Raw genomic sequence first — 25163 nt, 5'->3', positions numbered from 1 at the left:
TGTAGTAATTCTGCTTTGCTTAACCACTCAGCATGATTCCAAAAGTGAATTTCACCATTTCTGACAAAGTGATTGCATGTTGTCCTTTTTTTCTGAGAAATGGTATCTTTAGTAAAATATGAGTGTATGGGGAAATCTGACTTGTCTCTGACTTGATCATACTACCTTACACATACTCAAATTACTATTAAAAACATATTTAGAGTAGCACAGTGTCCACTTCTTGAAGAAAAGATCAGGTCAGGTCCGGGGGAACACTCTGTAGCACAAAATGTCTGGGACTTGCCTCAGCTTCTTTTTGGTCATTGTGATAAAGTGAAATATTCCTACAGGCAGTGATCCTTTGCTTTACATTTCTCTGCCTGGCACTGCAAACCCATCAGACATGGCCTAGAGGTTATTTGACTCATGCACAGAACCTGTAGGCAGTGGCATTGGACCCAGGGTCACAATGATAGCAGCTTTTGCCTGTGGCAACCCCTCTGATTTTGCACTAAGCAAAGCCATCTGGGGAGATTTGATCCATTTTCAGTCTTTCATTAGAATCAGTTGTCAGACTAGATCATGATCTTTTTTTATTTTTGAAAGTAAGAGTCTGCAGGCAGGGGTTTCAATGTGTAGAGATGATGGCTGTGTTATGAGAAGGGGTTCTAGTGAATGTACCCATGCTGTACCCATGCAGACCAGCTTTCAAGACATTTAGGTCACAGATTTTTGAAACTATTTCATTTTGTGTCCGAGGGACTTTGAGAAAAAAGGTCTAGGATATGCCACAGGATCCCTTTCCAGGCCATTCTCTCATAAACGTGCAGTTATAGAAGATGTTTCTATTCTATTGCCATTTTCCTAAGCACCGAGTATTTTCCAAGGAGGGAGGGAGGAAGAAAATGGTATGGGACAGGCTGGCAGAAAGAGGTATGCTCTCTGTCTTTTTCTCTTTCCATTGATCATATAGAGACAGAAAAAATATCCGTACCTCACCAGAAAATTAGAGCCTAGAACTAGACATAATCACAAGTCCAAGACAAATCTTAAGTGCTTGGACTAAGTCTCCTGCATTCTGTGTTACCTTCAAGGGCAAGTACTGCTCCCAGTCAGAAGGTGGTAACCATCAGCATCCCTCTTGGCTGAGCCTGGAGCCAGCTGTGGAGATTTCCTTCTATGAGCAGGTCTGGGTACCAGCATGATGGTGTCAGGCAGCAACTGAGAAATACCACGAGTATGGTTCTAAGTCACCTACTCTCTGCTCATGTTCAAAGAGAACATTGTAAGCTGTTTCACCTGCAGCACTCAGCCCCTATGGTGTTTCAAGGCCTCAGATACTTCCACTCAGCTGCAGTCATACTTAAGGCTTCTATAATTTAAATGTAAGGTAAATCAAAGTTCAGACTCAGACCCTGCCCATGGCTTAACGCACAATGTAAGTGATACTGACCTTCTGGGAGATCAAAGATGTGCAGACAAATGTGCTGGAGAGAAACACCAGAAGGAAAACAGACAAACTCTGAAATTTTTAAAGTTTTTCTGCTAAATTTACATCCTGATCTTAAAAGTAAAAGATAATAAATTAATACATTGCTGACTTTCTTTCAGAGCTCTGTTTTTAGATTATGAGGTTTGTATTACAATGTGAAAATGGAAAAAAGGAACATCTCTTCTTTCTAAAAGTATAGGAAAAATATTATTTTTTACTATGCAAAACCTGTATTGATACTATCTCCATAACAGTAATGCCTGAAAGATAATCATTAGTTTATTTGAAATTTTTAATTCAACAGAATCACGTTACCCGAGTTGTTCAAATCAGTATTGTCTTTTTCATCTTTTTGCAACTCTGAAATTGAATTAAGGGGAATTTACTTTGATTTGACTCCTCTCTCCCTCTCTCTTTTAAGGTCAACTCAAATCAAAACATACTCTTGGGATAACGCCCAGGTTATTTTGGTTGGCAACAAATGTGACATGGAGGATGAACGAGTGATCTTCACTGAGAGGGGAAAACATTTAGCAGAGCAACTTGGTAAGAAAGACACAACAAAAGCTTTGTGATTGTTTGTGAGAATGCACAAATAAATTTCATTAATTCCTACAGTACTTGTAAATACTTGTTTATGACACATTCAGTGTAAAGGAATCTCACACACTGCTTCCCTTTTATTTCTACAGCCTTTATGATATGGAACAAAGAAACAAGTAAATAAAAAACTCCAAGCACTTTCTCATCAATTAAGAAAAAAAAAAAAAGGAGATGGGGAGGGAAAGGAAAAAGAAAAGAAAAGGAAATAAAAAAAAAAAAAAAAAAGGAGAGGAAAGGAGAAAATGCAGAAAAATCTTACGAGACCTTTGACCTTTTGGCAACTTGAGTAGATTTGGGTTATGACTATCAATACCAGTAATTCAAATACCTGCTGTCCAACTCCCACTGCTAACACTTCATCCACTGATCTACTGTACAGCCACAGAGCTGTAGATATGAACTAGTTTCATAAAGTCTCCCTCTGGGAAGAAAATTCTGTACACACAGAAAATTGCCAAGCTGTGAGTACCTTTGTTGTTTCTGTTTCTACACAACAGTGTAATCCTTTCATAACATGAAATGTTTTTGAAGTGGCACTGGCCAAACTTTGATGGCAAATCTCCAGAGCATCATTGTAATACTACTACCAGCCTCTTTTCTCCTTCAAATTTCCTGATCTCTGGAGAGTAAGCTTAGCAGGTGTGTAAATCAAACTCTGACATTGTCAGAGGTCAATTTATGCTTGGAATCATAAATTATGGGCATAGGTTTGCCATTTATTTTAAAACTGTGTGGTAAAAGCACAATCTGGTCAAAATATGTGTAACTAAGATCTCCTTGTTGCTACTGCTGTATAGGTAGGTTGATGAAAGGATGTTTTAAGAGATCTAATTTTGTGCTAGTGGTTCTTAGGTTATGTATATTTATAGGTCAATGACCTTATTTATAAAAAAGTACTTTTTTCTCCTTGTACAATTCTTTTACTAGAAACCATTTCATCAGAATAACATACCTTTATATTGCACCTCTCTTAGTAACTGTTGTGTACGTGAAAAAAGCTCCTTGAAAGAATACATTAAAGATAACTATAAGTTAGTCCTTGAAAGATGACACGAAATATTGAACAGGAGATTATATCCATAAAACTTTCCAATATTATTTTAAAATGGAGTTTCTCAAACTTCTTGCAACAAAACCATTAACAGAGGATTAACAGAGGATTTCTGTCTTTGCAGAAATACCTGTCATATTTTTACATATATTTTTCTATATCTGTTCTTCTCATTTATGATATTTACTCATGGTACTAGAAGATAGGAAAGTGTATTAATGGGACAAATAGATCCCAAAACCCTAATGGTATACTTTTACCACAAATTTTGACTAGGTGCTGAAATGTTTAGAGACAGCCATAAATTGTCACTATAGAGTTTGAAATTTTTTTTAAAGTCACATAACAAATCTGAATTTCTATTCCTTGAACCATATTCCTATATTAAAAAAAAATTCAGTGAATTGACAAAACATCCCCAAGTTCATGAATTTATGAAGACAAGAGGAACTTGGATGCTGTACAGTGAAGAATCTTCACATGTAATAACCAATGCTCGAACAAAAGAAAAAAGGGTAATGTGATAGATATCAAAACTCATGTTTCATGCTTTAAAACAAGTTCTAACTCCTGGGGTTTAAAATTCAGTCTTTATGGAAGAAGATTATTCTTTATTTCCATATTTGTATACTCAGGGGGTTTCTTTTCTCAGATATATATCCTGTGTCTCTCTCAAGGGCAGATTATTGTATTAGATAATTTGTGTCTCTGATCCAGTCATTTACTATAGTCAGACTGCATACACAAATGTTTGCATATTTCCTGTACAGCTGTAATATCTTCAATCTGCCCAGAAACTGGGTGAGATGGTTTCAGGAAGAGCAGAAGAAAGACTTTCCCTTAACTGCAGTAAGTGCACTGGTCTTGCTGGCTGTTTAGGAGGGCACCCATTGTGTTTTACAAGTGGGACTGTCTTTTGCTTCTATGGCAGTAAATTGATACATCTCTTGCAGACAAGCTTTAAAAATAACAATACAGATTTTTTTGTCCACCCAGTCATTTTACAACTGTGGTCCCTTTGCACTCAGTGTTGATCACAAGCAAATACAATTCATGATTGCTGTACAAAAACTACATTGTGACACCTCCTGTTCTCAAGTGTGGTTTGATTTTCAGCCATTTTTATTTAAAGTCACTGAAAACATAAACACATGCACCTTCAGGGGTGAATATTCTAAAGGTCAAAAAGAGCACTGGGCATTTAACCCTCTGGGAAACACGGTGCTCTGTTGAGAACAGTGTTATTGGAAAATTGACCCTATTTTCGTCTCTTCTCTGAAAAGTGTGTGTAACAAGGTGTGTAATCATTCATTTATTTAAATCTCTGTGCAGGTTTATTTCTCAAGTGTAACCCAAACAAGGGGTCTAAATGAACCAGTAATAGGTGTCATTACTGGTGGAGGAGATCTGCTGGACTAGTCAAGTGTTCTGTGGTGCCTCTGCATACCTCTCTCATGGCACTCCTCAAAGTTCTCAAAAAAATGAAGGAATAGTTAGGAACTCAGACCTGTCCTTGAGGGAAAGTTACAGAATGTTTATGAGGTCAGAATCTGTCTTGTTTGCTTTGAAGATTTTTTTAAACATTTATTATTAATAACATGACACGGGCAATACTCCCATGAATCATGGCTACAATCAGTGTATGTCAGTGCTTTGTGAAGGATCTGAACTGGTGAACATGCAGTGATGCTTTCTAGGACCATAGCAAACTATATGTGGGTCTCATGAACCTTATGCAATACATTTATATTCAATCGCCCATTCGTAATTTTTCTGTGCATTTGTACAATGATGTCTTTGAAGCCATATAGAATCACATCACCCACAACATCCTTTAAAGATGTACAGTTCATCTGTTGTCTACTTCTCCTTTGAATTGGCCCCCAATAGTTTTATTTTCTTTTTCTTCCCTGTTTTATTCTTAACAACCAGTGTACAATTGTTTGCTGTTACCTGCTGTGTACCTCTATAGGTTTCAGAGACCTCAGTCATAATACTTTTTTTTACATATGGCAATTCCCAAAATATTTAATTTTTCCAGCGTAGACACAAGGACTTGCATTAGTCATTCCTTATCATCCTATTCAGCACTTTTTAAAGTGCTTTTTCCAGAAATCAGTTCACGGTTGTTTAACACAATAGAATCATTAAAAGATTAAGGTTAGAATGAAATGAAAATAGATGAGATCAAATAAAGTCAAGTAACTTTTCCTCACATAAGTATTCCTCATTCTTGAATGTGTACAAATGTGACAAACCAGCACAGAGAGAAATAATTAATGCAAGATTAGTATTGATTTGGTTATCACAGCAAACACATTTAAAGTAGTTTATTCATTAATCATTACCAAAAAAAAGGCATAGAATATAATTTTAATGATCCTTTTTGTCTTCATGAATATTTGCTCTCAGCAGTACATGGATTGGCTATGGAGTGAATAGAAATATAGTCAGCATTCACATGCTTCAAAACATTTTAGTAAAACAGAGTTAGACCTTGCAAGCAAAATGTATGCATTCTTACCAGCTGAATTACTTACAGAGTTTTCTGAGATATTGCTCTCATGCCTTTCAGCAAAAGTCATATATATTTTCAGAAGAGAAAAAAAAGGAGTGACTCAGAGGTGGCTTGATGTCTTGGTTCTTCTATTCATGGTCTGTATGATATATTCATATTGTTATCCACATTCCAACTAAGGATTAGCAGGTAGAGGTGTGCACAGACCTTTGAGTAGAGTCTGAATAACTGCACAGGCAAATTTGCATATGAGTTTGACATACAGTTTTTCTATTTGTTTGGGACATTCTGCTGTGTATGTTAATTAGATACATCAATTTTTATGTGTTCTTTGGTTTCTCAGGTTCTTCTTATTCTTTGCCATCCAGGATCAACCATACCTAGGGGCATTCCTCATGTCTAAGCACGTCCTAGGTTGCACTTGTCTGTTTTCTATATTTATCCTGGCATGCTATCTCTCCTAGAGGTCAGCATCCAATGTCAGGAAAAAAAAAAAAATTAAACAGGCCCTTTCTGGGTGATTCCTCGCATTCTTTTCTGCAAGGGGCAGTAGAAACCAGCCTCACACTCTATTCAGAGAACCTGCAAACGCCTCTGAATACAATTTGTGTCATGGTCAGTAGTCCCTTCCCTTCCCTTCCCTTCCCTTCCCTTCCCTTCCCTTCCCTTCCCTTCCCTTCCCTTCCCTTCCCTTCCCTTCCCTTCCCTTCCCTTCCCTTCCCTTCCCTTCCCTTCCCTTCCCTTCCCTTCCCTTCCCTTCCCTTCCCTTCCCTTCCCTTCCCTTCCCTTCCCTTCCCTGAAACTTCCCTGAAACTTCCCTTCCCTTCCCTTCCCTTCCCTTCCCTTCCCTTCCCTTCCCTTCCCTTCCCTTCCCTTCCCTTCCCTTCCCTTCCCTTCCCTTCCCTTCCCTTCCCTTCCCTTCCCTTCCCTTCCCTTCCCTTCCCTTCCCTTCCCTTCCCTTCCCTTCCCTTCCCTTCCCTTCCCTTCCCTTCCCTTCCTTCCCTTCCCTTCCCTTCCCTTCCCTTCCCTTCCCTTCCTTCCTTCCCTTCCCTTCCCTTCCCTGAAACTTCCCTGAAACTTCCCTGAAACTTCCCTGAAACTTCCCTGAAACTTCCCTGAAACTTCCCTGAAACTTCCCTGAAACTTCCCTGAAAGTTCCCTTCTCTAAAACTTCCATTCTTTGAAACTACCCTTCCCTTCCCTTCCCTTCCCTTCCCTTCCCTTCCCTTCCCTTCCCTTCCCTTCCCTTCCCTTCCCTTCCCTTCCCTTCCCTTCCCTTCCCTTCCCTTCCCTTCCTTCACCTTCCCTTCCCTTCCCTTCCCTTCCCTTCCCTTCCCTTCCCTTCCCTCCCTTCCCTTACCCTTCCCTTCCCTTCCCTTCCCCTTCCCTTACCCTTCCCTTCCCTTCCCTTCCCTTCCCTTCCCTTCCCTCCTCCCTTCCCTTCCTTCCCTTCCCTTCCCTTCCCTTCCCTTCCCTTCCCTCCTCCCTTCCCTTCCTTCCCTGAAACTTCCCTTCCCTGAAACTTCCCTTCCTTCCCTTCCCCTTCCCTTCCCTTCCCTTCCCTTCCCTTCCCTTCCCTTCCCTTCCCTTCCCTGCCCTTCCCTTCCCTTCCCTTCCTTCCCGTCCCCTTCCCTTCCCTTCCCTTCCCTTCCCTTCCCTTCCCTTCCCTTACCCTTCCCTTCCCTTCCTTCCCTTCCCTTCCCTTCCCTTCCCTTCCCTTCCTTCCCTTCCCTTCCCTTCCCTTCCCTTCCCTTCCCTTCCCTTCCCTTCCCTTCCCGTCCCTGAAACTTCCCTGAAACTTCCCTGAAACTTCCCTGAACTATCCCTGAAACTTCCCTGAAACTTCCCTTCCCTTCCTTCCCTGAACTTCCCTGAAACTCCCTTCCCTCCCTTCCTCCACTTCCCTGAATCCCTTCCCTTACCCTTCCCTTCCCCTTCCCTTCCCTTCCCTTCCCTTCCCTTCCCTTCCCTTCCCCTTCCCTTCCCTTCCTTCCCTCCCTTCCCTTCCCTTCCCTTCCCTTCCCTTCCCTTCCCTTCCCTTCCTTCCCTTCCCTTCCCCTTCCCTTCCCTTCCCTTCCCTTCCCTTCCCTTCCTTCCCTTCCCTTCCCTTCCCTTCCTTCCCTTCCCTTCCCTTCCCTTCCCGTCCCTTCCCTTCCCTTCCCTTCCCTTCCCTTCCCTTCCCTTCCCTTCCCTTCCCTGAAACTTCCCTTCCCTTCCCTGAAACTTCCCTTCCCTGAAACTTCCCTGAAACTTCCCTGAAACTTCCCTGAAACTTCCCTGAAACTTCCCTTCCCTTCCCTTCCCTGAAACTTCCCTTCCCTTCCCTGAAACTTCCCTGAAAACTTCCCTGAAACTTCCCTGAAACTTCCCTGAAACTTCCCTTCCCTGAAACTTCCCTGGAAACTTCCTGAAACTTCCCTTCCCTTCCCTTCCCTGAAACTTCCCTTCCCTTCCCTGAAACTTCCCTTCCCTGAAACTTCCCTTCCCTGAAACTTCCCTGAAACTTCCCTTCCCTGAAACTTCCCTGAAACTTCCCTTCCCTTCCCTGAAACTTCCCTTCCCTGAAACTTCCCTGAAACTTCCCTGAAACTTCCCTTCCCTGAAACTTCCCTGAAACTTCCCTGAAACTTCCCTGAAACTTCCCTTCCCTGAAACTTCCCTTCCCTGAAACTTCCCTTCCCTTCCCTGAAACTTCCCTTCCCTTCCCTGAAACTTCCCTTCCCTGAAACTTCCCTGAAACTTCCCTTCCCTGAAACTTCCCTTCCCTGAAACTTCCCTGAAACTTCCCTGAAACTTCCCTGAAACTTCCCTGAAACTTCCCTTCCCTGAAACTTCCCTTCCCTGAAACTTCCCTTCCCTGAAACTTCCCTTCCCTTCCCTGAAACTTCCCTTCCCTGAAACTTCCCTGAAACTTCCCTGACCTGAAACTTCCCTGACCTGAAACTTCCCTGAAACTTCCCTGCAACTTCCCTTCCCTGAAACTTCCCTCCCTTCCCCTCTCCCCTTTCCCTCCCTTCTCACCCTCTCTCCTCTTGATTCCCAGTGCTCTGAAAATAATTTCCACCAAAAACATGGAGAAAAATCCTTACTGCAAATAGAATCATCCTTCCCTGATTATTTGGTTTGCATTTTGTTCTTGGCTCATATATTTATGCAGGTTATGGTGTTACCAGGGAGACAACAGAGACACGATGGAGCTGTGATTGCATTTCTTCAAATTAAACCATTTAGCATTCCAGTAAGCCTGAAAGTGGGGCATAGTGTTGTAGTCAGGGCTTAGAGAGGCTACAATTTTATGTGGTCTGACCCAGCCTGCAAGAGCAGAGCTGCTGCTGAGATGGAGCAGGAATGACTTCTTTCAGAATCCTTCCAGGGCTAGAGCACAAGGCAGCAGCTCCCCAGCACCAGGACTGGGGTGCACCTTCACTTGCCTTGGGGTCTGAGCCCTGGGGGCAACGCTACATTCGGCAGCTGTGAGTTTAGGCACTGAACTGAAGAGGCATTTTTAATGCTGTAATTTTGGCTTGTAAATCAGGGACCAAGTGTGAACTGACACCTCAGCACACAGCTTGCCAGAACAGTGAGTTCTGTTTTGCCTCTGTAGCTGACTGGAGGCTGTGGTGCACAAGGCAGGTCACCCACAGCTGAGAGAGCACGGACATATGGCTGCATCTAGCTTTGCATTAAAAATGAAAATAATTGGCCTGTGCTATAATATGCCTGTTCAAACTTCCATCCTTCACTGTTTTTCAGCTCTTTTTAATGGCCAAATGTTAGTTCCAGGGGAAAGAGACAGACTGACAGCACTGACAAATACCAGTCTTCTGTTTAGTTACATCACAGACAGAGTATTGGCAGAACAATTACAGGCTCCTGTCCCCAGGATGTTCTTTTACTTGTGGGGGGGAGGGTGGGGGAGCCAACCTGCCATTGCCTTCACATACTGAGAGCTGCATTACAGCAGTAATTTAATAACAATGGGGAGCAAGGGATTGCTCAACCTGTAAACACATACACAAAAATCTTTGCCAGAAATCTAATTTATTGCCCAACTGCACTCATTTAAAAGGTATCTGGAAACCAAAATCTAAATAAATACAAAATAAATAATAATAAATAATTATAAATAATACAAAATCAAAATAATTTCACAAATACTGGAATTTATATGAAACCTTCTGTTCTAAAAGACTGAAAATGAGATGTTAGCTAGAGCATGACCTGTGACTGTTCCTTGTATCTGTCCATTCTGCCACAGCTGGCAGTCTTCCTTTAGCTTTGTTTTTGTTAATAAATTCAGCCATCCTAAAGAATGGATAAATACCTTAGCATTTCTGTTAATAATCTTTCCTTTTAATTCTCTATCTTGAATCTATCTTTATGACCATAAAGCACCAGTCTTCACCGAGATAATATTAGCAGAGTCCTGACCTGAGGCTTAATGGTGTTTTAATAATTTTCTTATCATAGTTCAACGTTTGGGCTTGTTAGAGCAGCAGAGATCCCATCCTAATGATTTAGAGAGCAAAGCACAACAAACCAGAACTGCTGCCATAACCAGATAGTTGCTAGTGTAGGAGATACTTCAAAGAGCAGAAGTCTCCAGCTACTTTTTCGCCCAGTTTCCTAGGAGAGGTGACCTTTGCAGTCATGGCATGTGTGTCCTTTCTCTCTTTAACTAAAAGATATTGACAGTTCTGAGGAAGTGGACATCTGAGCAGAGGAGAAAGGTCTTGCAGTTGCTTTGACTGACAGACTGTGATGTGAATGCAAAACTTATTAGATACTATTCATAGCAGGCAAGAAGGTAAGGCCTCCCAGTGCACCCCTCAGAACTGCCCACAGGATACAATTCCAAGAAAATAAGGCCTTATTAACATATCTCCTTTATATATAATGATATTGTTAAATTATTAATTAATGACTTCCTGCCTTTTACATTCCACTCTTACAAAGGGAGCAGCTTCCTCCAACCATTTTTTCCTCTGATGCTGCAGTCTCCTGCTAGTCAGAATTTTGGATTGAACAAGACACTGAGCAGCACTGAGGACCACAATTCAAGCTTGTCTTCATGAAAGTTTAGAAGGGTAGTTATTGAGGGAACATACCCTTGTGTACATCTGTAAAACATAACATCAGGGGTGATAAATTATATTTTCTTTGTTGTAGACAAACACTCTGAAACCAAAATGCCTTCCTGATCAACTGGTGAAACATCAGCATAGTTCTTGTCTGTATTGTCTGTGGAAATATGCTTAAAATTTACAGTCTAGCCTATGCTCTTGATGTCATGTTTTCTCAGGAGGATGAGAGGGTGCAGAATGTTCTTCTCTTTGTGAATGACTCTGCTTTTTGGGCTTTTTTCTTCTCTGTGTTTTGAAAGCAGACATAAATAAGTGTTAATGAGCAGTCATGAAGGAACCTCTACAGAGCCAGAGCACATGTGAGGCAGAGAGGGTACAAAGTCAGTAATTCTGGCTGTATGTATGATTTAGGAACAGTAATTCTGGCTGTATGTATGATTTAGGAAAGTCATCTAGCTGCTGTGTGTGTGTTGTAGGTCACCAGGTGAGCAATAGCACCAGTTGTGCCCTGCCTAGTACTGCTGCTGTAGTGCTCTGTAGGACCTGCCAAGAGTTTGCCAGCTTTCAGTCAGTAGTAGAAAAGGAGGGAAAGAATCAGCAAAGGAAAACAGAATTAAAAACAAAATAGGCATTTAAAATGTTGTATTGCATGTTCCATACACTTTTTACATACACTCAGACAACACTTGGATGTTTGGGGTTTTCTGAGTTTCAGCTCTGTTCTGCCTTACCAACTTACCTCTTGGGCTTGTCATGTCTTTGCAATAATCTCCTCTGCCTGGCCTCATCCACGTCAGTAGTACAGATCATCACAGGTGGTGGGAACATGGTGTGCTTTGAGCTCTGCTTCCCTGGGTATCACCAGATAGCTGCCTAGTTTCACATTTATACCCTCATAGAAAATGTTTTCACTCCATTAACAATGAGCAGTGGAAGAAAACCCTGAAGAAAGTATTGAAAGTTATAGAACTTAGGCTGTCATACACAGGGATTTATGAAGCTTAGGGTGTCTATGAGCCATTAGTAAAATAATTGCAAGATGAATCAGGAGAGAAGGAGATGTCACGGGGATGAAAGATCTGCAAAATCTTCTGTAACAGAATGAAAACAAACAGAATTCAAGTGCTGATTCCAGGCACACTGTTAGGAAAAATTCTGTATAGCTCCTAGAGAAACTGCTCCACAGAGAGAGTTTTGGTTAAACAAACAAACCAGACAAAATAATCTATCTAAATGGGATATCTTGTACAAGGTAACACTCACATGAGAAATTGAATCCCTTGCCCAGGACATTCACTTGCTGTTTGGGTGGCTACAGGAGCCTCTCTTGCAATGGTCTTTGTAATGGTGTCTTTCTCTGCATCAGATGGGATTCTGAACTCCTGTTCTGCTGAATTTTTGTAATTCAGCTGGTCCTGCTTGCTCAGTACATACCAGATGCTTTGACAGTCATTGCCAGAAACTGTACAAAGCTTTTCTTAACTGTCTTAATTGGCTTCAAAAGATTGCTGTGTTTCCATTTCTGTATCTGTGAGAACAGTTTCCATGGACCATCTACAAGTGTCTCACCTGTGTGCAGCTGTATCTGCTTTACTGAAGGAACTGCCTGGAAGGAGCTCACATGTGTGCCCTGTTCTCTCCATGGGAAGATGGATTTTATTTCCACATCCAAGCATATAGATAGCACCTCTCATTGGCCTGCACAGAGCAGAAGCTATTTGGCCTAATTTCCAAGACTGTCCAAAATCCCACCTGTACAGTTCCAGTAAAGAATAAAGCAATAGTTTTGTTGTGGGGCTGACTGGGTATTCAGCCACTTTCTCTCAGGTCTGTCCATTGTCTCATCTATGCAGATAAGCCTAGCCTAGAGGGTCCAGGCAATTAATGTCTAAGATGATGGAATACTATCATTGCCTGATATCCAGCTACACCACTGCTATGACTGCAGTTTCTTTCCTATATTGAAATAATATCTGAAATTCCATAGAAATCACCACAGCAGTACTTTATTTGAATCAATTATTTTGTGTTTGGCACTCTCTAACCCTCCATTTGACTTGGAGAATGGGTGCCTTGTAGTTTTTCATTATGTTCTCATACAAAACATCCTCACCATGACAGTGGCCCTTTCTTGATCTTATCCTTGTTATATTTCTTGACATGAATGTCCTCTCTTCTTTGTGAGTTTCCTTTCATTTTCTGCTTTCCTCCATCCAGGTCTCTTACCCACATATCTGATATTTCATGATCATCTGATGTGCTCATTATTCCATCTTTATAATTGTAAAAACTGTTGCACTCCTAAATGTCTTTAAGATTCTTTGTTCTTCCTATCATCTCCAAAGCTTTCATCTACCATTCCCCCATTGTCCCTCAATCCTTCTGCCGTGGGTTTCTGCTAGTTCCTCTGTGGAAAAGCTGCCTTCCTCTTGCTTCCTGCAGAGAGTTGTGGAAGATTCTTGATTGTGTTGCTGGGCTAGAGTTCAACAGCATACTGAAATTGTGGAGGATCTTCCTTTCCCCAAGCAACTCCCAAATGATCTGAACAGCTTTCTCCTGCATGGAGCTCTGCAGGAGGCCCAAAGTCACCAGCAAGTGATGCTGCACTGGCTTTCCTCATTTTCCTTCTAGTTTAGAACAAAAGAAATATGCAAGAAAAGCTAAACTAAAGAAATATTGTATAGATACTAACTGTATTCCTGTATGTAATTTTTCTAGAAAGTCTTTTATTATTCACAGTTGTTCTGCTTTGCAGAGAAATGTGTAATGGAAAAGTTTTTATGGCAATGTATTCTCATACTGGTGAGCTTGTCCTTACACTTCTTCCTGATACTAAGAGGAAGACTTCCTGTACAATATTTGTAGCTGTTGTTATCTAAACTCCCTATAAACACTTGCTTTCACTGGTACTTACTTAGCTCTTATACATTTAAACATTTTAGTACTTTGTGATGCTTCATCCAGCACCTTACATAAATTAAAAATACAAAAAAATTCAGAGCAGAGTTGAGTTCATACATTGCTTATTACTTCTCACTGGGTTATCATGCCAAGCTAAATATAATTATCTGCAGTAATTCTAGGGTAGAACTCAAATTGCAAAAGCTGTGTGGAAAACAGTTATAGGACTGAATGTGGAGATTACATTCTGTTTAGATGGCATACTGAATACATAATACGATTGTGATCAAAGTACTTGCATTTAAATTTCATGTGGCTTTTCAAAACAGAATTAAATACAACATTAATAAAACCAAACCAAACCAAACCAGCAGACCCACAAAGATCTGTTTTCTGTCCTTCTGCCAGGAGTTTCAAGTAATTGAAATTTTCTGACAGGGATTTTTCTCATAACTAAAGACAGTGATAATTGCACATTAATATTTAGATTTAATCAGAAGGAGTCAAAATAGTTATGCAAAGGCTAAGCCAGATTGTGCAAAGGCTACTGTAAAACTACCAGTGAATCAGATGTTTTGTAAAGTGTTTTGATATTGAACCCATAGGCAACGGAACAACAGGAAAGGAGGAAAATTTAGAATTATCAGGGAATGGGTGAGCAATGCTGTAACTGGCTGAAAATGTAGGAAAAGTCCTATAAAATTATAATTTAAAGAACACAAATTCTTTGCAAAGGAAACAAGCATGTGGGAAGACCCAGCACTAGCAGAAGCCCTCGAGGTTGCAGGCTGATGGCCAAGCTGCAAACCTGGCCTAGATGAATGGGACACATGTGGGAGGTGAGCTGGGGTACAAATGGAGGCAAGGAAGAGAATTCTAGGAAGATTGTCTCTGGAGAGCTCAAAACAGCTGTCTCTGCTCCATAAAGACTTCCAGCATCCCTAAAGGGTTAAGGACAGCTCTGGTTTTTGCCTTGGGGTAATCACACAATGAATAGATGAAAAGTCCTAATGTATAAATGACTTAAGATGTTTTCTTCCTTATATGCATTTCTGGGTTTTTTGTTCTTTTCTTTTGTTTTGCTTGGTTTGGTTTGGAGGTTGTTTTTGTTTCTGTTTTTGTTTTTGTTTTTTTTAATTAGTTCTATTTGTGGAGTTAAGAATCCTTTTGGTCTCCTGGGTTTGTGTCTGACTTTAGTAAATATCAAATTGCAGAAATCTTTTTTTTCTCTTGCTTGGCTTTTTACCTGTACTTTTCTATGCATTACTTTGTATTTTGGCACCACCTTAATAACACAAAGGAAATAGCTGTTTCCAACTGAACAATGCTCAGAGGAACATGTTACCAAGAGATGGAGCAGCAGATTACTTGCTTCCAATGGCTTTAGGGCATTCCTAAAATAATACTTTGAAAGAGGTATCAATTTTTAGATGAAACTGTGTTGAAGTAGAATTTTTCTAAGGGAAGATATTTGAAGTGGTTGCAACTTTATCTGGCCTTGTATAAAGCCAGAAGCACTCGTGCATTTCGATTGTGTTACAATTTTGACTGCTCTTCTTTCATTTGTGTGTTCTTACGTGTTTCCTTTCTGTCTCTTGCTCAAGAGAAGTTTGTATATTATTGGAGATACCAAAACATGCCTAGACCATAAACATGTTGTTTATTTTCTTAGGATTTGAATTTTTTGAAACAAGTGCCAAGGAAAACATTAATGTCAAGCAGACGTTTGAGCGACTTGTGGATATCATCTGTGACAAAATGTCAGAAAGCCTGGAGACGAATCCCACCATTGCTGCCAGCAACCAGAACACACAGCTAAAGGACACCCCTCCTCCACAGCAGCCCAACTGCAGCTGCTAATGCAGCTATCAGCAAAGGCAGCTCCAGTGTGTTCTATTGCCAACAGAGTATTTATGAATGGTCTATATGCCTTTATTTATACTGTCTTATTAACTTATTTGGCAGAACAGTCTTGTTTAACATCAAGCTGTTTGGATATGCATATGGGGATAGAGCAGTTTTTAGTCTGAGTCTGATCCATATTTTAGAACCTGGCTTTTGCATGCAGGGTATATATTAACTTCTCTTTCCTTTTTACTGTTTTATGTCACACTTCAGCTGGTGCCATGTCCTCAGACCACGTTTGCCTATAATTGTCTCTCGCTTCATAGTTGAATCTTTAGGGTAGTGGTCAGGGTGTTTTGAGTTAGCTTCCTGATGCCACTTGCATATTTTCCTGACTGAAAATGAATTTAGAAGCATTCCTGTAGTGAGCCAATCCCTCATTCTGTCCAGATCACTTGTACAGGGAGCACTTCCTGGAGCACATTGCCTTGGCAAACTGTGTTACACATCCTGGCTGACCGAAAACTGCAGAAATTAGAAGGAAGTTAGATCCTGGGCCCAAAGCCATTAAAATTCCCAGTGAATTTCTGAATGGATGTGGATATTCAGTCCAGACTCTCAGAGATACTAAGTACTTCATCCTGTTTGGATAGCTAGCGTATTTACTTTTACATAGGAGCTTCATGTCTATCTAAAAATTTTCTGAAATTGGACCTAATTTCTCATTCCATCATTATAGAGATCCCAGTTTTACCTGCCCCTGTAGTAGAAGGCTAGCTCTTTCTATTTCTGCCTGCATGAGACATTAACCATGCAGTCCTATATTATGTCTGACAGAGCCAAATCCATTGTGTTTGATTGTTCACAGCCAAAAGCTGCCTTGTCATGTTGCTGTCAAACCTGCATGGTTCAGTTTTCAGGAATTTCCTCTCCCATTCAATCACTGAGACAGCTACCACCACAGTGGCTACAGATGTCTGTATTTTGCTCAGACCTGTTCCAGAAATGCTGATGGTGTCAGTGAACTGAAGTTTAACCTCGTTTTTTCCCATTTGTTTTGGCAAAAGAATTGGTATTTTTTAAAACCTTAGGAGTAATAACAAATTGTCAACATTTCTAATCTTAGGCTGAATGCATTGAAGAGATCAGCAAAAGACTGTGAAGATAGCAGAATAAAGTACACAAATTCTTTTATGATAAAGTGTTAAAATAGTTATATTTCACAGTTTTTTACTCCTCTAGTAATTGGTGGAAGTTTCTTGCATCTGGGTCTTGAAGTACTTTGTACAACTCTTTACTAGCATTACAGTGACCTTTTTAAATTAACAACATAATTGAAGAAGCACTGATTATCTTATTTTTCCAATTAGACAGAATTTAAGACAAGGCTGACATTTTTTAAACTGTCAGCAATAGGAAAAGTTTGAAAAATAAAAGAAAATTAAATAACATAGTATACTGAATGACTCACAGCTGCAAAGAAATCCTTCTTTACAGTTTATGTTTTTTGAAGGTAATTTATAGAATTCCTGATACACACAAAGAGAAAATGGCCACTATTAAAAATTTTGATTAAATAATCTAAATACACTTTGACACAGTAGAAGTTGCTTCCAAACAAGGCATATAGACACATGCAAGATGGATATGCCAGGAGGCCTCTACCTGGGCTGCCTAACGTAAATGAACCAATGCTGTCTTCAGTCTGGGTATTCAAACCATCTGTCCTGTTAGCTAGTTTATTTAAGAGCTTTTTCCCCTGGTAGACATGGAGACTGATTTACCTCCATAAAGAGAAAGCACCCTCCTTTTAAGAGTGAAGATCCAGCCAGGTGGAAGAGGTATTTGCCATCCAAACCATGATCCTGTCTCTCTCTTTTTCTCTCCCCCATTTATGACAGCAGGTGTTGCCAAGAGCGCTGAGACACTTTCACTAGCACATTTTCACCCACTAGGTGCCAGCTGATTGGAAAAAACAGAAGTGATATGAAGTTGAGCAAGCTTCATTTGAAATGGCTACTGGGCAGTTTTCCATGCTCTTCTTGTTATGTCAGGGATTTCTGCTCAAGAAGAAGGAGTAGGAAAGCCTTGAGAGACAATTCAGCTTCAGCTCTTGAGTTCTTTAGACAAATTTTAGGTCGTAATATTAGTCTGAGGCATCTCAGGCAAGGAGGGGAAATACTTAATCACATTGTCAAGGATCTTGGGCATATCCTGAATATGCAGCATGGCTAGAAGTGTAAGTATTCTTCCAACTTTGCTCTGAGATGTTTGATGTGAAATGGTAATCTCCTGTGCACAGTGCTATAAGGAAAAGAGACTTCAAGTTGTCCCTTGCTGCAGCCACACTTTGCTTGTATTCCATTGCAATGAATTTAAGACCCTCCCTGCCTGGCTATAACCATTTAGACTCTAATTGGTGGTAGAAATACATTATTAGCATATATATTTTTAAACAAATTGAGTGGTAGATAAATAGTTCTTTATGTAATGGGATTCATTAATTGCTTTTAATTTTCATCAGGAGTCTGGGCAGAAGAGAAACAGCAAAATCTAAGGAGAACACCTGAGACAACTAACCTGTTAGGTGTCCACACATATTTGGCCTTCTGCCTGACATGGAGTGGCTGGAGGAAGCAGCTCTCAGAGTAGTGCTTTTCCTTAGAGTGCTAAAAATGTGTGAAAAGGAAAAAGCTCATCTGAAATACAGCAGCAGAATGAGTCGGTATCTAAAATCTCCTCAGAACTTTGTACCAACACTTAGACATTGTCATGGAGTGCAGTTAGATTCATTTTTTAAATGTTCAAATAAAATGCTTGGAGTTTTTCAAGATCAGACTGTCCAAAACTGGGAAAACCACTCAGCCCTCTCAGCTGACACTGTTTTGAATTGAAGGTTGGAAAAAATGACCTGCTGTGGTCCCACCAAACCAAATTTATCCTCTTGTGACTTTCTCTGAACTTGAAAATATGTGGAAGTTCAAGCAGGCTTTTTCTTTTCAATCTGAGTTACCTACTGTCAGAAAAGTAGGCATTGATTTTCCATCACAGATTGGCTTTTGCAATCACATGCTAACCAGAAATACTGAGTTTTCTGCTATAAAGTTGGTCACATTTAGATCATGAGCATCATGAGCATACCTCTCTCAACTAGAACTTGCCTTTTGTAGGGAAACAGGGAAGACAGAAAAGCTTTTGAGGAATAACTCACTTTTTCTTCCCCAAATATTCCAAGAATTCTGAGGGGACTAGCAGTGTTAGAATTTTCATTCTGTCTAAAATTATTTCTTGGCTTCCTACAGGATAGAATATCCAATAGCAGCCTGTGTCTGGTTCAGCTCCTCCTGACTTACATGATAGAACTGTAGTTATCTTGAATTCTGGTAGGCTGAACATTTTTGAAGAACCTTTCATAACTTGATCAAGGGTCCAAATTTAAACAATTAATGCCTTTTTCTTCACATATATCCAGTTGTCACTGATTATGAGTTCCTTGAGAAGACAAGCAGGTTTTGTTATATCCCTGATCTATCCAGAAGTTTGGCACAATTCCTTCAAGTACCAGGTTACAATACAGTGTATTTTGTGATGGAAGAGGAGAGGGCTCAGAGAAAAACTGGAATAGCAGAAGCAAAACTACTTTCAGCCTCATCACAAATATTAGTGAAAAATTCTTGCACACTTTGCATTAGTTTCTTGTCACTTCCAACATAGAAATAAGACTGAATGTCACAGCAAATAATTGGTCCAGCCCTAGATACTCCCCTCAGCAGAGATTTATTCACTTGGTGAGATACAGCAGTTGATACATAGAGTATGTTAAATTTCTGAGAGATGAGATGCCTTTGGGCAGAGAGTCCTGAGCTCCATAGCACCAGCTGAAGCTGAACTAATACAGCACAATCCTTTTTCCAAGTTATGATCTAGACTAAAGCTTATAGCAGCAGGCTAATCCTGTGCATGGGCAATGTGCCAGCCTTATCATGCTCTGACAATGTGCTGCTTGCTGCACTTTCAAGCTACTGGTCAGAAAATACCTTGGGAGCACCCGGGAGAATGGGGATTGACTGGTTCCTGGGGTGCACTAACCTGCCAAACAGCTAGCCAGCCCTGCTGGGTAAACATTCAGATGCATGTTTTTCATTATTTTAAGAGTTCATGTTCACAAGTTACAAGTGCAACTGACTTATTATTTTATTTGTTATTTTTGATGGTGGTAGTTAGTTTATTTAGATTTGTTCATTTGGTGTTTTAAATAAATATGAACTAGCCTAATTTTCTATCAAAAATACTCTTTGAATGACCTTTAAACAACTCTGAATGGTGTAAGTGACTGTAACCTGGAATTGTTTGTTCCTTTGTGCTTATACTTAATGCAACACCTAAAGAAATTACCTGAGCAGCTACATCTATTTTCCAGAGGCCTTTTCCAGAGCACCAGTCTGAAAGATTAAATTTTCTTCCCAGTCTGTTCAGCTCTGCATATTCAGCCATACCACCGGCATGTTCTTTATTTTAGAAATAAAGTGCTATTTCAGGATGCACAAAATTTGCTGGAGTTTGAGAATTTGCTGGAGTTTGAGAATTAACTTTGAAAATTATTTAAATCTGCCATTTTTAGGGAAAAAAAAGTAGATAAAATTCTAGATATGGTGGTTATACTCTTGTTTTTTCAAAGCAGAAAAATTATTTTGCAATTGCGTTCCAAAAGTAACCTCCTAACAAACTCCACCCCTACTGAGCAATTCTTTTCTATATTTGTTTTTTGAGAAGTAAGTTTTATTATATAACTTTTTACAGGCATCAGCTAAATTTCAGTTTTGATGACAGACCAATTCCTCCTTGGCCTGCTCCATATAGAGTCACAATGTACGAGCCTAGCTCTTCTTTAGCATGACAGATTTAGCAATGTGAGACCATGAGTTTGAAGCCTCACAGATACATCCTCACGGGGTTTAGCAACATATCTTCACTTAGGCCAACAGGATAATAAAGTGTGTTAATTTGCACCATTGATCCATACATTCTGACTCCAGATTCTCCAAGGCTGATCACTTGTCCAGTCTCATTTAAAAAGCAACACATTTCAATTATTTGAATGAGCTCTACTAGTTTTATTTAGGAGTAAATGTAGTTCACCTTTGCAAATTAAGCTTGCTTTTTTTTTCTCCCTTTTGTTTATCCAGGGGTATTCAGTAAAGCAAAATGTGTGACTACACATTATGGACATATATACAGTAGTACATCTCTGACACTCATTCATTTCCCACTGTTGCTTGTTTCTATTCAGTGCCACCTTTCCCAAATTTACCCTTAAGTTGTCTTTACCACTGGAAATCAAATGTGTTACATTTGAAGACCAAAGGTTTATTAGCCTTGGTTCCAGCAGAGGTAGATGGCTTGTCATTTGTACAAAAAGGTACTTGCTACCTGATCTGGGGGAGATGCAAAAGTCCTGATTTTCCCATAACTTCTTATTCACCTATTACACATATAAATGAAAGTTAGATAGAGATTGTTTACCACTTTTGGTGATAAATTTCCTCAAGTAATTCTGACATGTACCTGCAACTAGTGATATATGAAATGTTTGTTCTGTAACTCCTGTTTGGTATTTTGTCAGTAATGTCAGATGTGTTGTGACTCAGTTGGACTGTCACAATGTGTAACCTATATACTAGCGTTCGTGAATTTCAAATGTCTTACATGTTGCATGAAAAAATGTTATAAAAATATATATTTTTTCTATTTTTTAATACCTCAAGAATGAGGAATCATGGGCCAATAAGTGCAATATTTAATTATTTACTCAGTGTATATAAACTTGAGTGAAAGGGAGAAGCATCATGTATGTGTGACAAGCTGTTGATGCCTGTGTGGCTTAGGATTTCTAGTAAATGTACACGTCTTGTAGAAATATTATATAGTAAACACTTTACCAGTGTAGTATAAGAATACTCTTGAGTAACTTAAACTATTTTTCATATATGAGACTATGGTTAAATATATTTGTATGTTTACTGCAAGTGCATGTCAATTTTACTTTTAGAGTTCTGAGTTCCTTTCCTGAGAATTGTCATGTTACACCACTAGTGGGACAGGCCTTCTGTCAGAAATTGCTTAAAACCATTTACAAACTATCTGCCTATGTTTTTTAAGGCATGTGCTCTAGAAGCATTAAAAGAATCTCTTAGAGCTCAGCATTTATGGTGAGTTAATTGTTTATTCTTAAAGAGTCAGTTATGTGCTCTGTCTGCCTGTATTACATAATATCATGTAGACATATTTTCTTTAATCTGATACAGTTAACTCATAATACTTACCTGAAATAATAAATAGTGATACCCGATATTCTTACAGATGACTTGCCAAACTTCTGTTGGTGCCCTGGTTTAACATGCTCCAAACAGCTTCAACCATGGTCAGCAGAATAGCAGACTGGAAGGTGACCTTAACTGGTCACTTTTGAAAATTCAATTTCTTATCTTCTCTAGATACTAAAGATGGAAGATACCTCCTTAAAGATACTGACCCACTGCAGTTTTGCATGGCTTTCAGAGTTCAACAATATCTCCACTAGTAGGCATAAAGCTGAGGTACAAATGGAAACAAGATGCAGGCCAGAATCTAACCATGAAATTAAAAGGACACACCCAATAATTTATTCCTGCTTCCTTGCATAATTCTAATGGTTCTCTAAGAACATGAGCAAGGCCATCAGTACTCAGCAACACTTTTGAGTACATTTGGAACCTTAAACTCTGAATCACTGATGTGCCATGGGTTCACAGCAGTGCCCATAGAGCCCGCAGAAAAGCTCATTCTGTTAATTCTTGCTAAATCTCCGGTTTCAAAGGCATGTATCATCTACATTGGGGATTTACTAAACAGAGATAGGCCACTGAGCCTGGGCCATGGGGAGGAGTTGGGGAACTGGTTTTGCCAGGCAGTTTTCCTGAAATATATATTTATTAGTACCATACTAAAAGGTACATAAATATATCTTTTGTTTGATCTGATGCATTTTTGTGACAATGTACGAGGTTGAATAAGTTGTGGTTGTTTGTTGCATTTATTTGTTTTTTCTTTGAATTTGCTTGTTCTGGAAAAGAATGAAATTCCAAAGCCTACTGGAAACCAGTATCCTGGGTTTCCTTTCCAATGTTATCAAATACAGTCTCTGAGGAAGCAAAGTAGCCAAATTGCATTAAGAAGCACATGACAGTACTTGCAATGATGTGAAAAGTCCTTAAAAAAGACTTTTTTTGTACCTAATGCCATTAAAACTTCTACAAAATTATATAGACCAGAGCGAAATTAAGATGTATATAGATAGAAATTTGGGATTGCTTAATATAAAAAGGAAATTCTTGACATCATTGTTGCTGAGCAACAAAGTAAGAGTCAGAATATGAGACACCACTAAAATGGAAATATACAGCCTGCTACAGGACTCCCTAAACTTTTTAATGTTAAGTGACCTGGCAGTTCAAGGGCTGGCAGATAATTTTACCCAGCTTTTTTATAATTCCTCATAGACGTGATTACATGCACGAAAATAAATGCTTACCTTGATAACATGTAGCTGTTCTGGTTCTCTCAAACCAACTTGTTTGCTGAACTATTCTTGAAGAAAAATTGAAGTACGTGTTTAGGAAACCTTTGTGAGGGGTTGACACGCAATCTCTGCCTTCTCCCCTGACTCTTACTGCAATATAGCTACTGTGGTTTTAAAAAATATGTTAGCTAAAATGCTGCTGGGTGATAAATTTTGTGAATCTTCTCCATAAATCCGTGGAAGCTCTTGTCTGAATGTTCAGTACAAGTTTTTATCCACATGGAGAGTTCTAATTCTGTGCAGACGTAGCGACCATGTGTATTCCATTGGATATTCTGTTTGTATGTGATTTCTGTATACCAAGTGGATTTTGCTTGTTTAATTCTTTTGCTGAAAGTTTTTTTTTCCCTTTTGCAATTACAATAAATATTCAAGAGACTATATTCACGAATATCTCAGTTGTGGTGACATGGTCTTACACCCCACTTCTCTCCCCTCATTTAGTTTCTTTTACTTACTAAAAGTGGAAAATAATAACTTCATTTTTTTTTACTAAATGATTAACAAAGATACTATATCTGCAATAATTCATTTCACTAATATCCTCTCAATAGCACTGGTGACTGTAGCTCTGTATGAATTTCACAAAATTTACTGAAGACTTTGCCTTAATAGTCAGAAAGATTTTTTAGACATTTCCCTAGCAAAAGCACGCTGACTCTATGCTGATCCTTTAAAATTGGGCCAAGCCTTTTCTTTCGATTTTTCATTATCAAAATTGTTAAAGAGTATATGTGCTTTTTGGATACTGTTTTTAGTTGATTATGTAATCTTAGTTCAAATGCACCATCCCAGTTGTGGTGGGTAGTTATATCACACAAATCATGATGCATCACTGTCCAGTTACTGCTTTTTCCAACACTTGCACACACACTGTGCTAGTTTGAACCCTGAGCTTATTTTCCCTCCACATAAGTCCTAATCTTCAATCAATCTGTGGATCAGGTTGCACCATCCCCTGTTCCCCCAAACTCCTGCAAGCAGGTGTCTACCTACAAACTCCTTTAGCACATGTGCCTTCTCATTGTTCTACTGTGTTCTAGCCAAGTCCTCCTATTTTTTCGAGTATACTTACAGTTCATCTGCAAAGTATCTCATGACAATTGCTTAATTTTCTCTCCACACTGAGTGTTTGCTTCCTTGCTTACAGCTTGTGATCCTGTATCTCGAGACAGGTTTTTGCTGAAGGGTCTCTTTGTGCAGCTCACTGCCATCACTCATAGACTATCTCTTTATAGAATGGACTCTTGTCATCATCTGAGAATGAAACTCCTTAATTCCTTCAAGATATTGGCAAATGTAGTGTCTTTTCTGTCTACCTCATTCATTCCATTGCTTTCTGAGATTGGCCCTTATGTACTTGCTCTGTGTATCACAGAGAGTAGAAGACAAAAAAAAACAGGTGTAAGAGAGGAAGGATAGCAGGGAAAAACCAGATCACTTCTGATGGATAACTTGAAATGAGGGAGTTTTTGAATTAATTTTATTTTGAACATGCTGAAACTTTTAAAGAACTAGACTAGGGAAAATCACAAATCGACAAATCAGTAGATGAGAACCATGATCTACCAGGATAAAACCTCTCACAGCAACAGGTATTTCTTGCTAAAGGAAGACCATTTTTATCCTATTTCCAGTCAGATGGCTGAAGACAAAATGTTTCTAATGAAAAAAAAAAAAAAAAGAAAAAAAAAAAGGAAAGGAAAAATAAAGAAAAAAGAAAAAGAAAAAGACATGGGAAAGGATACTGGAAATGGGAAATATAAAGAGATGCAGAAAAGTGTCCCAGCTTTGCATAAAAAGGTCAAAAAGCAGAATATCCCCATGAAGTAAGAGTGGGTGGCTTAGCAGTGTGATTCACCAAAACTGAGAAATACAAACTCTGGCTTACACCTAACTAAGGGGACTCAGCAAGGTAATGGAAAACTGAGAGTTGTTTTTTGTATAGATGTGTGCAACCCTTGAGCTGCAAATTAAAAAACAGAAGTGTCTTCAAAAATGTGAAGTGCCTATCTACATCTGTGTATCTCTTGGCACCAATGCAAGATCCTGAAGAAATTAACTGTAAG

General features: G+C 39.4%; 1 protein-coding gene across 1 annotated transcript in view; it reads left to right on the top strand.

Annotated features, from left to right (window-relative positions):
• RAB3C (RAB3C, member RAS oncogene family) overlaps nt 1-23475 on the top strand; it is a 129006-nt gene extending 105531 nt beyond the window's left edge. The window contains exons 4-5 of the mRNA XM_079330623.1: nt 1896-2020; nt 15304-23475. Of these exons, the coding sequence (XP_079186749.1) occupies nt 1896-2020; nt 15304-15491 (313 nt within the window). The 3' untranslated portion in view covers nt 15492-23475. The remainder of the gene's footprint in view (nt 1-1895; nt 2021-15303) is intronic.
• The last annotated feature ends 1688 nt before the right edge of the window (nt 23476-25163 follow it).

The sequence above is a fragment of the Erithacus rubecula genome, assembly GCF_903797595.1.
Source record: "Erithacus rubecula genome assembly, chromosome: Z".
Taxonomy (NCBI): domain Eukaryota; kingdom Metazoa; phylum Chordata; class Aves; order Passeriformes; family Muscicapidae; genus Erithacus; species Erithacus rubecula.
Note: the sequence above shows the minus strand (reverse complement) of the source record. Positions and strands in the feature narration are given on the sequence as shown.